Source organism: Diorhabda sublineata, chromosome 4 (genome assembly GCF_026230105.1).
Source record: "Diorhabda sublineata isolate icDioSubl1.1 chromosome 4, icDioSubl1.1, whole genome shotgun sequence".
NCBI lineage: Eukaryota > Metazoa > Arthropoda > Insecta > Coleoptera > Chrysomelidae > Diorhabda > Diorhabda sublineata.
The window spans coordinates 23,984,271-24,000,969 of NC_079477.1; the positions used below are offsets into that span (position 1 = coordinate 23,984,271).

A 16,699-nucleotide genomic window follows, 5' to 3' on the forward strand; every position below is an offset into this window, starting at 1 on the left:
TAGAGTAAAAATGGATTGACATGCGCAAGCATTACTATCTTTGTTTTGTTCATTTATGTTCAGCTACTGCATCTTTGTTTACTTTTAAAACTCTAATATTTATGTTGGCATGTTGGATCGACTAGAACGCACCAACTTTTTAAGACGGTCCTTAATAGCTTGGTAATTACCAATGCTTTAAGAGAAAATGTTAATTAACGATAATTTGAAGAGTTTTTTTGTAAATACATGAATATTCTAAAAATGTGTAATATTTAGATGAGTTTCCAGTTAATTTTTTTTGGAAATAAGTGTGATGAAAGTGGAAACGGAAAAATAACATCTTGTATCAGAATATGTATAATAATACGAAATATTGACGAGAAAAATTGGTTAGGAAATATTGTATGGAAAAAATATGTTATTTTATATTTCGATAAAAAAATCGATTGACATATTAAAGTTTACATGTAAACAAAAATATAACTAAAATTTTTAGCAAATCGTGTTAGGTTAAATTTTTGTTTACTAGATTTTTATTCTTAGTGTAAATCAAGTAAAAAGTTCTTGTTTTGTAAAGCCGGTTCTACCTATTTCTAATGATTATATTCTATTTTTAACAAAAGTTCAAGGATAAGTTGCTCTCAAATTTTATAGGTTGGAATATTAAAACTTAATTCACAAAATATAAATTTTATTCATGTTTACTATAATTATTTTTACATATAAGTATTTAAGGTAACGTGAATTTGAAAAAAAAAGCCTGTGATACATAGAAAAAAAACCTGTTCGTACGCGAAAAATCTTTAAGTTATTAATTGGTTATAATTAAATGTAATAAAATTGTAAAAACTTTTAAGGCGATGCTTTAAAAACACGAAGAGATCATAATATAAATGTAAAAAAATGACTATTTTATCCATGAGATGTGCAATTTAAAAGATTTTATCTCTATTCTAAAAAAAATCAAAAATAATTTAAATTACAATACAAGGATTATGGCTTATGTGATCGTTTTGTCAAATCGATCAAATCTTCTTAATTATTTTAAACATTTACCAATTTTAGGTTATATTTTGATAGAGCAGTGAAATGTCAACTAATGTTGACTTATCACTCGAGTGTTCAACATAAAAATGTAAATTTTTTATGCATTCATATATTATATTTAGAAAAATTGTTCCAAATTTAAAAAGAAAAATCATCCCCCATATAAAATTGAAATCATATCTTCGCCGCACGTACTTAATTAATTCTACTCGATACAAAAGCATGGATAGTTCACAATTTGAGGTACTTCCACCGCCTATTAAAAGCGAGAGCGATAAAAAAGAGTATAAAGTAATAAAATTAAAAAATGAATTAGTAGCTTGTCTTATATCCGATAAAGCTGCGATTCCTAAAGAAGAAATAGAAGCAGGTGAGACCGACGAAGAATCGGAAACAAGTTTGTCGTACAGCTCAGATTCAGAATCAAGCGATTCTGATGCAAGTCGAGTTTCTTCAAATTTAGAAGAAAAGAAATCTAATATAATAGATCAGAAAATGGCAGCAGCGGCTTTGTGCATAGGAGTTGGTAGTTTCAGCGATCCAAAAGAAATCCCGGGTACGTAATTCATATTTTAATAAGATTTTTATTAATTATTTACTAGTGAGGTTGAATTTTTAAATTTCTTTCTTTGCTAATTTAAAATCTATGTATATGAAGTGAATAATATAAGTGGGTGGTTAAGGGAAAATGTTTTAGCTCTTTTTTTGCTTCATTTAAATATTTCCAGGTATGGCTCATTTTTTAGAACATATGGTATTTATGGGTAGCGAAAAATTTCCCGCTGAAAATGATTTTGATTCATTTATTAAAAAAAGTGGTGGTAATGATAACGCTTCAACTGATACAGAAACAACTTGCTTCTATTTCGAGTGCCTTGAAAAACATTTACAAGTAGCTTTGGATAAGTTTTCTCAATTTTTTATTTCTCCTTTAATGAAAAAAAACGCAATGACTCGAGAAAGAGAATCGATAGAATCTGAATTTCAAATGGCACTACCCTCTGATTCTTCTAGAAAAGAACAACTTTTATGCCAATTAGCAAAGCCTGAAACTCCTGTAAATTCTTTTGGATGGGGAAATTTGAAAACTTTACGTGATGATATATCTGATGAAAAGTTGTACGAAGGGGTACATGCGTTTAGGAAAAGACATTATTCGGCTCACAGGATGACTTTGGCTATACAAGCTAGATTACCATTGGATACTCTTCAAAAATTTGTTGTGGAATCTTTTTCTCAAGTACCAAACAACAAACTAAGCAAAGATGATTTTAGTGCCTTTTCAGATGTATTTAACACTCCGGATTTTACTAGACTTTATTATATTAAACCTATCAAACAAATGATTAAATTAGATTTAAACTGGAGCTTACCATCCTTACAACATAAATATAAGAGTAAACCTTTGCATTATGTGTCGTTTTTAATAGGAGACGAAGGTAGAGGAAGTTTATTATCTTATTTAAAGAAACGGATGTGGGCTATTTCAATTCAAGCCGGTAATATAGTCCATACGTCATTTTATTTATTTTTCAATTAGAAATTTTTAATTTTAGGTAACGAAGAAACTGGTAGTGATCATAATTCCATGTTTGCCTTATTCAATATTTCAGTAGGTCTTACTGAGGAAGGTCAGAAACACGTATTTGAAATAATTGAAGCTGTTTTCTCTTACATCAATTTACTTAAAAAAGTTGGACCACAAAGGAGAATATACGACGAAATTAAATTGATAATCGATACAAGCTTCAGATTCGCCACTGAATCATCACCTGTAGATAACGTGGAAAGTTTGTGCGAATCCATGCAGATCTACCCATCCGCAGATTACATAACAGGATCTGAGATATTTTACGAATTCGATCCTAAGGCTATAACAACTGTAATGGATAGTTTAGTCCCGAAGAAAGTTAATGTTATGGTTACAACTAAAGATTTACCTGATGGTCTAAAATTTGATAAAACAGAAAAATGGTTCAGTACTGAATATACTGATCTACCTATACCTGAAGATGTAATAACCAAATGGGAAACCGTAGAACCTTATCCTGAATTAAACGTCCCACCTATTAATCCTTATTTAACTAATAACTTTGCCATCCTTCCAGAAACGAACAAACATCCGGAATATCCTCAAAAATTGATAGATACAGCAAAATGCGAGCTGTGGTTTAGAAGAGATCAAACTTACAAGCTTCCCATGGCTTATTATTATTTCTGTTTAGTAAGTCCTACAGCTGTAGAGTCTGCTAGAAGTTTGACGTTATCAGAGATGTTTTTGAATCTTTTGTCGTTTGCTATAGCCGAAGAAGCTTATCCTGCAAATACTGCCAACATCGGGCATCAATTTAGTATGGGCGAAAAGGGGATTGAATTCAAAGTGTCTGGGTTTAACGAAAAAATACCAACGCTTATAGAAGTTATAACAAAATATATAAAGAACCTACAGGATTTTATTGACGAAAGGATGTTTGAGGTAAGTTTTTTTTAGATTGTTTTTTGTTTCTGTAAGTGAATTCAATGTTTCATTATTGTATTAACAAATGGTTTCTCCTTTACTTGTTTATATAAAATATTTAAACGTACAAAACTGTTATTTCTATTGAAAATATCTAATGATTACCATTTATTATCGAAATAATTCTCGACACCTGCCACTTATCTTAAATAATTAGTTTCTCAATGGAATCAAAAAATCAGGATGTTTAATTCATAAGGGAAAATTTCGAGTTTAGAGATTAGGTTGTTAAATTTATTTTGAAAAACCAGTGGCCTTCTGTTTAATGTACCTGAAATTGAAGATTTCTAGTGGCTCACTAGTAGAAAATTAACACTCGAAAACCAGCTGGTACTCTACAACTACAATCAACCCTATCTGGATTTATGGTATCGACCACTGAAGTTGTGGTAATAAATCAAATATAACCATCATACAGAGAAGCCAGTCCAAAATACTTCACATGATAGCTGATACACCATGTGTCGTAACTAATATGTTAATTTTGTCTTAAAAGAACTAAACATCATGAACCACAAAAACACTCCATCCACTTATAGAACCACAAACGGTAGACCTACAAAAGTGGTAATGAGGACTCGGAGAAGACCTCATCACGCCATCCCTTTACCCCAACGAACTGCATGTTTTTGATTGATAATTAAATAGGAAAAACTTTATTTCGAGTCCCAATTGTTTGTTCTTTCCTATTTTGATAATTTAGCTTGTGCTACGTTACATTTTTCGTATTTACATCGCCAGTATTGTAGATTTGATTTTTTTTAAAACTTTCCAGATAGGGTATCATAAAGAAAGTTATCAATTTCTGATAGTTTGCGTAAACCAAAAAATTAAATAGAATAGTTGAATTTCTTCAACTTTTTCAGTTCTTAAACCTTTTTATATGTATTATTTTGAGAAATCGTATTGATTTCAGTTCTCTTTTCATATAAAATTAGTTTTGAAAAGTTGTGTTTTGATAAAGATCGAAATAGGTAGAAATGTCAATGTTTTCAAACAAATTTTCTATCAAGAAACATAAAATCAAGAATAAAATAGTTTATTCATATGTTGTCCTTATTTTTTTGTTTTCTCTTATATATTTTTGTTAAATTTCTTATTAAACAAATCAAGATTCGTGTAATAGTTCATTTGAATAAAAAACAAATGTATTTTAGTGGTTATAAGCAATTAAATTAAAATTCAATTAATCAAATTCAATTTAAAAATTAAAATTTTTTCTAAAAAATGATAAATAAACATACCAAATTACATACTTTTCTATCGATAACTATTCAAAAACAAAGTGTAAACAAAGCAATTAGAACATAGAAAAATTTATAGAACTTTCTAGAACACGTGACTTTGACAAGTCGGCCATTTTGCCTGAATGGCATACACAATATTTATGAATATTGGATAGAATTGAATATAAAGGGTGTCTCATAAACAATTTCGGTTTACAACGTTCACTATGTTTATTAAATAATGATACAAAACGAAAGCCTTGACAATCACCTTCTGTATTATTTTATCTTAAGTAGTGACGTAATGTGCCGATATAATGAAAATTATAGACAATTTTAACCCCTATGCAATGTCTGTTAAGGTCCCTGTTTCAAAGCTCATGAACAAGCATTTAAACAATACATCACTAATGATATTATCGATAAAAATTGCTTGAGATTAAGGATTTTGAAATAAGAAGTTCTGCGATGTTTACGAAGGTATCAAATGAAATGAGATTGTGTGCCACTTAACAAAGATAGCCGACTCAATGACGTCATTTTGGAATGATCCATCATTTTCCATACCTCTTGTACCTACTAGTTGAAAATTTTTGTGTCCCAACTTCCGCCGTGTTTTTCGATCACTTTATTTACAAATGTATCAACAGTGCATAAGAAATTAGCAATTCTTGTTAATTCCTGCAGTATGCAGTTTAAATCGCGCCTATCTGCGAAACATTGTATCAATGCTTCTTTGATTTTCTGCGACGTGTTTAAATCAGTCCTATTCTATCACATGTGTATTAATATCATGATCATTATAAACCGCATAGGTATCAATCAGTTTTTCACATCTGTTTATGAATTTATTTAAAGTATTTATATTTCCGTCGTACGGTTTGATATTTTCTAATTTTAATTTAAGCAATTCGCAATTTAGGGTATTTGGACTTGAAGTTGCCATTTTTTCGTAATCTGAGTTATCTTTTAAGTTTAATTTACAAAATGTATTTAATAAATTATCTAAATCGTTCATAAAAAAGCAATCAAATCAACATTAATAAACTATCTCTTCCTTACTCAAAGTTTGATAAGGATAGATAAAAATAAGGAAACTTGGCACTTACAGCTATCTGAAGTTCCTCGTTGAACACGAGTGCTGCTGTACTGAAGTACTTAGTCGGAATTTTTTATCGCACTTTGCGTGAAAAATCGCGACCGCACTAATCCGTATGACTGCGCCAATTATATTTTGGTTGGGCGAAAATATGTTTTAAAAAATTTATTTAACTTAAAATTACAATTAACTTCACAAGCGAATTAACTATAATTTATTGAATGAACTATATATTCAGGAACGATACTTATATTCATTGAAAAGTTGTTTACAATCATTCGTATTTATAATAAAATAATTGTTGACAAAGTGTTTATGATATTTAATCCTATTGCGTTTTATTTAAATAATCTTCTGGAATTTTTTCCATGTAACTGGCTCCAGTTTTTTCAACGACTTCGAGCTAAGAATTTAATAGAATATTTTGCTTTCAGTAAATAAGGTAGTTTTTATGAAAATTGTGTTTAACTCCACGTTTTTTCCATTGATTTTTGAAGAAATTTATTGTTTGTACTCGTTTTAAATTTTGATTTTAGTATTAAAAACCAATGTTTTTGCGTCTAACAAAAACTTCGTTCTTTTTCGACTAAACAGTGCTTCAAAAGGACATTCCTTATGCTTCGTGCAATTTTTTATTTAACTGCAGTGATTTTAGAGGTGATAATGTTTGTTGCTCAGCCATGCTGTTTATCAAAATATATATATATATATATAAAATAACTAAGTCGATAAAATGTGCGTGCCGATAAAACTTAAAAAGGAGTCCCGACACGATAAAGGGACTTATCTGGTGTGGTAGCCCTTTATCCCTCCTCGAACAAGAAAGTTCCCGTTTTAATCTAAAGGGCATGTTTTTAAAGATATAAGGGACTTTCCGACCCTTCAACTTTGAAATTAAGTCCAGTGGCGCCATCTGTTATCGAATGACGAGATCTTCAATGAAACACTCATTCGCTTAGAAGATAAATCTTTAGCAATAAATAATCAGGCCTTAGTAGAACTTGGAATGCCAGCACCACAAAGAAATGCTTTTAGTGTGCTAAACTACGAAATTATGAAGGAAAAAAGTTACAACATCAATGAACTACTTGAATACATTGCTCACAACAAACCACTTCTCAATGACAATCAAAAAAAAGTTTACGACGTTATAATGGGCCGGATAAATAACAATATTGGTGGAATTATTTACTTGGACGCACCAGGAGGCACTGGTAAAACGTTTCTCATAAATCTAATACTGGCGGAAATACGTGCTAAAAAACTCATCGCACTGGCACTAGCATTGCAGCCACACTTATGGAAGGAGGACGAACTGCCCATTCTGCCTTATAACTACCATTGAATATAGCCGAACAACAATTCCCGGTATGTAAAATTTCAGGAAAATCTGGACGTGGTCAAATTTTAAAACAAGCTAAAATTATCATCTGGGATGAATGCACCATGGCCCATAAAAAATTTATAGAAGCCATGGACAGAACATTACAAGAATTGCGAAAAAACTCTGAAATAATGGGAGGAGCTCTACTCATACTCTCAGGAGATTTTCGACAAACACTTCCAGTTATTCCCAAGTCAACATCAGCAGACGAGATCAATGCATGCTTGAAAAAATCACATCTCTGGCTACAAGTACAAATACTGCAATTAACAAAAAACATGAGAGTTGAATTATCAAGAGATGAAACAACAGCACAATTTGCTAAAATACTTTTACAAATCGGCGAAGGTACATATCCTACTGACCAAACGACCGGCCTCATTGAACTTAATAGTGATTTCTGTAATATAGCCACTACTGAAGACGAACTAATCGACAAAATTTATCCAAATATTATTCAGAACTATACTAATGCAGAGTGGTTATTTCAAAGAGCAATTTTGGCCACTAAAAATAATATTGTTGACGATATCAATTTTAATATTCTAAAGAAAATACCTGGTGAAGAGAAAATATATAAATCGATCAACACGATGGTATCCATTGAAGAAAGTGTCAACTTCCCCACTGAATTTCTAAACTCTTTACAAGTACCAGGAATGCCATTACACTGCCTTCGTCTGAAACTTGGAACTCCAATCATACTACTCAGAAATCTCAACTCCCCAAAATTATGTAATGGAACTAGAATGATCGTAAAACAGCTGTCGAATAATATCATTGAAGCTGAACTTATTTCTGGAAAGACCAAAGGACAGACAGTATTTATACCTAGAATACCTCTGATCTCTTCGGAATTGCCATTTCAATTTAAAAGACTGCAGTTTCCAATAAAATTAGCCTTTAGTTTTACAATTAACAAAGCGCAAGGACAAACTTTAAAATATTGTGGCATTAACCTCAAAGAATCCTGCTTCTCTCACGGTCAGCTATATGTAGCTTGCTCAAGAGTAGGAAATCCAAAAAATTCATGTATATATACTCCGGACAATAAAATGAAAAATGTTGTTTATAAACAAGTATTGTAAATAATGAGAAAACGTTTTCAATAAACTTTTTTTTTTACTTTTTACGTCATAGTTTATTTTTTTATTTCGACTCTACCACGTCATCTCATATCAACTCCCGGGCGAAGCCGGGTTTTTTAGCTAGTTAATTTACAAGAATAGTTCACCAATAGGATTGCTCAATAAACTGAATGTGTCTGCCATGTGCGTGCGAAAAATCGCCATACGTGACGTCACCTGCAGACCTCGACCGGTCTTAACTCTTTGTTGAGCTAGACTATTTGATGAGTTTAAAGGCCAATTTTAACAAAAATACAGTTATTTTTTTAAGTTTTATTCATTATTATGAATTAATATTAATTTAAAATCCAATTTCCAATTATTCAGTTAATTTTAAGTTCCATTTATAATAGGTAAAAGAGAACCGTAAGATCACAAGAAGTGCACCTACTATTGGTAGACTTGAAGAAAGCGTATGACACAGTACCTTTCTCAAAATTATGGGAGGTTCTGGAAAGAACGAGCATAAATACCACTCTAATAAAGGCTATAAAAGAACTATACAGAGACACAACAGCAAAAATAAAAATAGGTAACAAGGTGACAGACGGCTTCAAAACAACCAAAGGCTTGCGACAAGGGTGTTGTTTATCCCCAACTCTGTTCAACATATACATAGATGAAGCCCTAAGAGTTTGGAAAAAAAAATGTAAAGGAATGGGACTAACTATTGGGGAGAGCACCTTGTATACACTGCACTATGCCGATGACCAGGTAGTGGTAGCACAGGAAAAAGAAGATCTGGAGTACATGTCTAGAAAACTTATAGAAGAATACCAAAAGTGGGGTCTACAGGTTAGCACGGAGAAGACACAATACATATGTATAGGATCAGAAGATTCACCTGGGAATTTAGATCTAGAGGGAAAAATAATTAAAAACTGTAAGGAATGCATATACCTAGGTGTAAAACTAACAACAACAGGACGAAACGAGGAAACAATTAGGGACAGAATAACCAAAGGAAGAAAAGTAATAAGAGCCCTGAACTCAGTGCTGTGGCAAAAGAATATTAGACCAGAAACAAAAAAGAGAATATACAACGCCATTTTACAACCAATAATTACATATAGCTCCGAGGTTTGGCAACTTACAGAAAAGCAAAAAAATAACTTAAATGCAGTGGAAATGGATTTCTGGAGGAGAGCAGCAAGAATATCTAGAACGGAACATATAAGAAACGAGGAAATAAGAAGACAATTGAAAGTAGAAAGAACTTTAGTAGAAGATATAGAAAAGAAACAGTTGATTTGGTACGGACACGTTAAGAGAATTGGAAGAGAACGACTACCAAGAATAATATTAGAATGGACCCCCAAAGAAAAAAGAAAGAGGGGAAGACCACCTAGAACATGGCTACAAGGAATCACTAGAGCAATGTCCGAAAGGAACCTAGCAGTCGACGACTGGCAAGATAGACAGGCCTGGAGATTAGGAACCCAAAGGCGTATAACGCTATAAAAGGGGATATATATATATATATATATATATATTATAATAGGTATACAATGAAGAAAAGAAATTAAAGAAAATGAATTATTTTTTAAAATGATCTGTATTTTATAATTAGTAAAACAGAAGCCATTAACAAACTTTAAATTAAAAATTAAAAAGTAAAAACAAACGAAATGATTTAAACTGATTTATGAAAAATATTTCTAATAATAATCTAAATTATTAAATTTAAGAAAAATAATAAAATATCAGATATATATATAAAATAAAGAGATAGGTAGAAATCTGTCAATGAGTAATTTTGAACATTTTTTTTCCAGTTTTTCTGCCGTCATCTTCATCCCCTTTTACAGACTTTCTCTTCAAATTCGTGCTTTCAAATTTAGCTTTTAGATTTCTAAAATTTATTCTGATTATAGTCCTTAATTTACAAAAAGCCTTAATTATTTTAAATGGATAGTTCGAATCTTTTTTAAAGATTTTCTTTGCTAAATTAAAAACAACACCTGGCCCTTTTCTGAACGATTCTCCATGATGGCTTTCAAAATAAGTGTTCCAAGTTTTAACTTTTTTTAAAAATTCTTCTGATGGCTTAGTGAGACCACCGTACGACAGTTGTTGAATCCAAGAAGGAATACTAAGTACATACGAGTGTTCTTGTGTCGTTTCGTATGTAAAATCACCCAGACTTGGAAAAATATTTTTGTATTTTTTAGCAAGATAACCAGCAATATATTCTAGAGCATCATTAGTCGTTTCCTGTGAATTTTGATGATAATCTGAGCATGAGGATAAATCAGATGAAACTGATGAAAAAGAAGAACTGCCTTGCGTTTCGTTAATATCAAAGGACTGCTCAGCTTCACTGGCAACATTCGCAGTTTTCAAAACATTTGGGGCGATGTACTCTTCCAGTACTTTTTCATCAGTGTTGACACCTGACCCTAAGATACCAGGATTTTTTCCTAATAAAATCATGCGAATCCTGTAAATCGCAGATAAAGGTGACGGATGCTCATCTGGCCCTCCTCTACTTCTCATTTGGAAAAAGAAGTTTTCTAAACTGTCCTGATTTAATTTATGGGTGCATATGTACTTTACATCCATACTTTCTTTCATGTCCTCATAAAGTAGCTGTAATGAAGATATTGATATTAACATACCTTTTTGGAATGTCATCAAACAATTTTTTCCAATTACTCTCATTGATTTTACAATTTGATAAATTTTGTTGAGGTGTTGTTTTTGGTTTTCTAAATCTATGCCATAAGCATGTTTTGTAGGTATATTTGCCCTCGGAACATAGCTATTGAAAATATCAAACCATGCATTTATGTCAGCAATAAAATGCCCTAGATTTTCTGACATATTTTTGTCTTGTCCAGGCTTGTATCGCAAAAGTCCAGTGGAAACACTATTGGAGAGCAATTCAGCAGCTAGTTTTACATTTTGTCTGAGAGTTTTTTCCACATCAAGATGTTTTTTGTTAATTTTCCAGCAGGGATTTACTTCATTATCAGTAAGCGTTACCAGAGCTTCAAGTGGACTTTTATTCACGAATAAATAATCTTCAAGCATAAAACCTTTGTCAAGTAGCCAGTTGCGTAATAGTTTTAGCAGGTGAGGTGCATCGGCAAACATATACACATTCTTACCACTAACAGGATGCTTAAAAGATGTCTGATTAATATCGATATTTAACTGTTTCCATAATCCCACATTACTTGCACCACAATCGCTCACACATGCCACTACATTGAAATTTATTTTATGCAGTTCAGTTATAATATCCATTAAAAGAGATTTGGTCATTTTTTGATCGAAACCTATATAAATTGGTTGTTTCCAGTTTGAAAAGAGCCCTCTAGCCATGACTACTTGCATATAATTATGTGGTCCTAGCACTTCATCTTGAGCAATATTATATTCTTCAGTTTTCTTGACCTTCACTTCATCGTACTGTAAAACTACTGTCCTTTCAAAATCAGAAAATGACTCTCCGGCTAGTTTCAGCAGAAATAAAACATCTTTCAAAATACCCTGATTAAGGTTTAGTTGGGAAGCCCACCTTCTTAATGATGAAAGACCAGGTAACGAGTAATGCAACTTATTTCTTAAAAATAAATATGACTTCTTGCTGTAGTATCTTAGCGTAAAGGCTGTTGCAATTTCTTCTCTTGTCCAGTTGACTCTTTTCTTTTTTTTTTAACAATAAATCAATTTGGTTTTGAGTAAGAACAGTTCTAAGTATAGCAGACGCAGCTTCATTTCTCTGAAACAGAGATGTTACGTTGGGACTAGATTTATAGCATTTATTTTTGAAATATTTCAATTGTTCATTAAGTTTTTTGATATTTGCGCTTTTTATATTACTTCTGGATTTTAAAAGAGCATACTGTCTTTCTAACTTTTCATATTTCTCTACAGACTCATTGTACAAAGCCTTATAATCATAGTTTTCTGGGACAAAGTTGGGGGTTGATGAAGTGGAAGGCTCTGGTACATGCTCTTCAAACTGAATACTTCCAAAAGATTTAGGATTATGGTCTTCGGTATCATCAGAAAAAGTATTAATAGGAGCTGTTAACATGGCTACTTTTAAAAGTTTGTTCACTTCCTCCTTTGCATTTCGTTTGGCCAGTCTTTCTTCTCTGGAACTGATGCTTGAACTACTAGCTTCACTTGTTGATTTTTTTGAATACAATCCCAAAGTAGGAACAGCGGTTTTTTTCAATATTTTTCGTAGTGGTAAACCTAAAATACATATACATATTACATATATTTATGAACAAATTGAGTTACTAAATTTCATTACCAAAATCATTTTGGGACAGTATAGACTTTGAAAGCTATAAACTATTACACTAAACAATTAAATAATTCACCAACCTAATAATTCATTCTGTAAGTCTCTTTCATAATCCTTTTCTGTGAAATGAACTGAGCAGATGTAGCTAGTATCAGGGTTAAATTTATCTTCTCGTTTGCATCGTAATATCCATTCTTTTCTCATAGTTTGGGAAACAAGATCTTTAGCTTTGGGAAACCGATGAAATATAAAATATTCATGTTCTTGCTGCCTTGTTTTATAGGTATTACCACAACCATACACAGCACAACGTGTACCAGGCATTTTGATTTTTGGACATATACTACATGCACTAAAATCAAACAAACAAAGTTTCATTTAGCAAAAAAAAGTAAAATAAAAATCTAGATTAGTTGCTGGACAAATGCAAACCAACCGACCAAAAACGCTGTTATGATTCGCCCATTTTTTTAATTTTTTATTGTGGTGTATAAAGAATAGAAATTTAAATAAGCCAATTAAATTGTCATTTCTGCTCAGCTGGTTTTCTTTTTTTGCTATTTAAATCCAGCTTTAATATAACAAAACATTTTTACCTACCCTTGAAAGTCTCACAAGATTATTTTGCCTTTAACAATAATATTGTCTTTGTTCACTATTCTCCACATATATAATACACACAAATAATAGTTTTTAAAACGTAGAACTAAGTAAAAAACGAATTTCCAACTCTTCAATCACTTGTACGACCTTTTCGAATTAACAAAAACACAAGCAATACCGCACAGCGTAAATGGTAAACAAGCCGTCGAGGTCTGCAGGTGACGTAAGCATCACTTGACCTTGGCTCAAGAATTGGCGTATGTACGTCTTATGGGATTGATCAATCCTATTGGTGAACTATTCTTGGTTAATTTATAAATGCTCCAAACATATAATAATAATTGTTAATTTGTCTATGATTCGTTATAATGAAAAAAGAAGAGTTGATTGTTAATTTCTCATACAACTGTCAATGCTTTTCTAATATGTTGATAATAATTTGGGTTATATTATTATAAAACTTCATATTCCTTTAGTTTATGAAGGTTTTTTGAATTATTGTTGAATAAAGGTAGCTAAACAGTCTGGCAACATTGTTGGTGAATGATTTCGATAATAAATTGGGTTATGTCAATACAAAACTTCATATTATTCTATATTATACTTAATAAATTTTTCAAGGTAATAAAAGAAACTTTGTTGAAAAGCTATTGCAACAAGATACTCAAACCTTCTACTTTAGCAAAAGACACTCGATTAAAAGTGTTATTAGTTAATTATTGGACCCCCGTTGATAGATACAACGAACTATCGAAATTAACTTTCGAAGACGTCGTTATTTTTATGAACGAATATAGAAAAAAATTGTATATTAAATCGTTGGTACAAGGGAACGTTTCGGAAGATGTAGCTCTTAATACTGTTAAAAATTTCGTCGAAACTTTAGAAATCGAAGAACTTCCGAAAGAGCATTATCCCTCGTTCGTAATAGCCCAAATTCCGTTAGGTCAAAAATGTTTATTGGTGGAATCGTTTAATAAAAACGACACCAATTCTATAACGTCTAATTACTACCAAGTGGGACCTTATAACATAAGAGATAGCGTCATTATAGACATAATGATGATGATTATAGAAGAACCTTTATTTGACGTATTACGAACTAAAGAACAATTGGGGTATCACGTGTATTGCACCTCGAGGGACACTTACGGAATTTTAGGATTCTCTTTAACGGTTAATTCTCAAGCCGTTAAATTCACAACTCATCACCTCGATCAAAGGATAGAAGCATTTTTGAAACATTCCCAGAAAATATTAGAAGAAACGTCCCCCAAAGATTTCGAAGAGATCAAAGAAGATTTGATAAAAACTAAAGAATTGGCAGATACTCATCTAAAAGAAGAAGTAGATAGAAATTGGTCAGAGATAACGAACGATTATTTCATGTTTGATAGAATTAAAAGAGAAATCGAAGAAATTAAAGTAACTAAATACCAGGAGATAATAAATTGGTGGAATAGTTATAATTTGTTCGGGAAACAAGAAAGTTGTAGGAAACTTAGTATACAAGTGATTGGACACGTTCCAGATGCAGGCGTGGTGTCTAAAGGGGAAACATTAGAGGCTTTCACTGATAAACAAATCATGGTTAAATTGCTTGACAGTAACGATGTGAAACGCGAAGTGGCAGCTTCGGATTATATTGTTGATAATATCGATGCATTCAGAGCTAAATTGGAATTGTTTCCTCCAAGATCTATTAAATAGATGTTGGAGCAATAAATAATAAAAAAATTGTATGTTACGAAAATTTTTGATTTTTTATATTGTTTATTAAAAATCTGATCACATTTATTTACATTTGTTTTTATATCCCCAAAAGTCTTTAATTGTGTGTTTTGGAAAAAAACTACACATATCGCAGACACATTTCTGGATGACACTGTATTATATCGACTCAAGAAAACTCATCTCGAAACTACAAGAATAACCACAGATGCAATTATGTCGATTCTGCATTTTTAATATCTTAGATTTCAGAATTCGATATAATAAGACACATTTCTGGATGACACTGTATTATATCGACTAAAAAAACTCATCTCGAAACTACAAGAATAACCACAGATGCAATTATGTCGATTCTGCATTTTTAATATCTTAGATTTCAGAATTCGATATAATAAGACACATTTCTGGATGACACTGTATTATATCGACTAAAAAAACTCATCTCGAAACTACAAGAATAACCACAGATGCAATTATGTCGATTCTGCATTTTTAATATCTTAGATTTCACAATTCGATATAATAAGACACATTTCTGGATGACACTGTATTATATCGACTCAAGAAAACTCATCTCGAAACTACAAGAATAACCACAGATGCAATTATGTCGATTCTGCATTTTTAATATCTTAGATTTCAGAATTCGATATAATAAGACACATTTCTGGATGACACTGTATTATATCGACTCAAGAAAACTCATCTCGAAACTACAAGAATAACCACAGATGCAATTATGTCGATTCTGCATTTTTAATATCTTAGATTTCAGAATTCGATATAATAAGACACATTTCTGGATGACACTGTATTATATCGACTAAAAAAACTCATCTCGAAACTACAAGAATAACCACAGATGCAATTATGTCGATTCTGCATTTTTAATATCTTAGATTTCAGAATTCGATATAATAAGACACATTTCTGGATGACACTGTATTATATCGACTAAAAAAACTCATCTCGAAACTACAAGAATAACCACAGATGCAATTATGTCGATTCTGCATTTTTAATATCTTAGATTTCAGAATTCGATATAATAAGACACATTTCTGGATGACACTGTATTATATCGACTAAAAAAACTCATCTCGAAACTACAAGAATAACCACAGATGCAATTATGTCGATTCTGCATTTTTAATATCTTAGATTTCAGAATTCGATATAATAAGACACATTTCTGGATGACACTGTATTATATCGACTAAAAAAACTCATCTCGAAACTACAAGAATAACCACAGATGCAATTATGTCGATTCTGCATTTTTAATATCTTAGATTTCACAATTCGATATAATAAGACACATTTCTGGATGACACTGTATTATATCGACTCAAGAAAACTCATCTCGAAACTACAAGAATAACCACAGATGCAATTATGTCGATTCTGCATTTTTAATATCTTAGATTTCAGAATTCGATATAATAAGACACATTTCTGGATGACACTGTATTATATCGACTAAAAAAACTCATCTCGAAACTACAAGAATAACCACAGATGCAATTATGTCGATTCTGCATTTTTAATATCTTAGATTTCAGAATTCGATATAATAAGACACATTTCTGGATGACACTGTATTATATCGACTAAAAAAACTCATCTCGAAACTACAAGAATAACCACAGATGCAATTATGTCGATTCTGCATTTTTAATATCTTAGATTTCAGAATTCGATATAATAAGACACAT

At 31.4% G+C, this 16,699-nt stretch overlaps 1 protein-coding gene across 1 annotated transcript; it reads left to right on the forward strand.

The window, feature by feature from the left end:
• The first annotated feature begins 133 nt into the window (after positions 1–133).
• On the forward strand, positions 134–15,047 carry LOC130442738 (nardilysin). The gene is made up of 4 exons (XM_056777088.1): positions 134–1,585; positions 1,758–2,528; positions 2,586–3,505; positions 13,872–15,047. Exons 1-4 carry the CDS (start codon positions 1,129–1,131, stop codon positions 14,958–14,960), a joined length of 3,237 nt encoding a protein of 1,078 aa, XP_056633066.1. The 5' UTR covers positions 134–1,128; the 3' UTR covers positions 14,961–15,047.
• Positions 15,048–16,699: the final 1,652 nt, after the last annotated feature.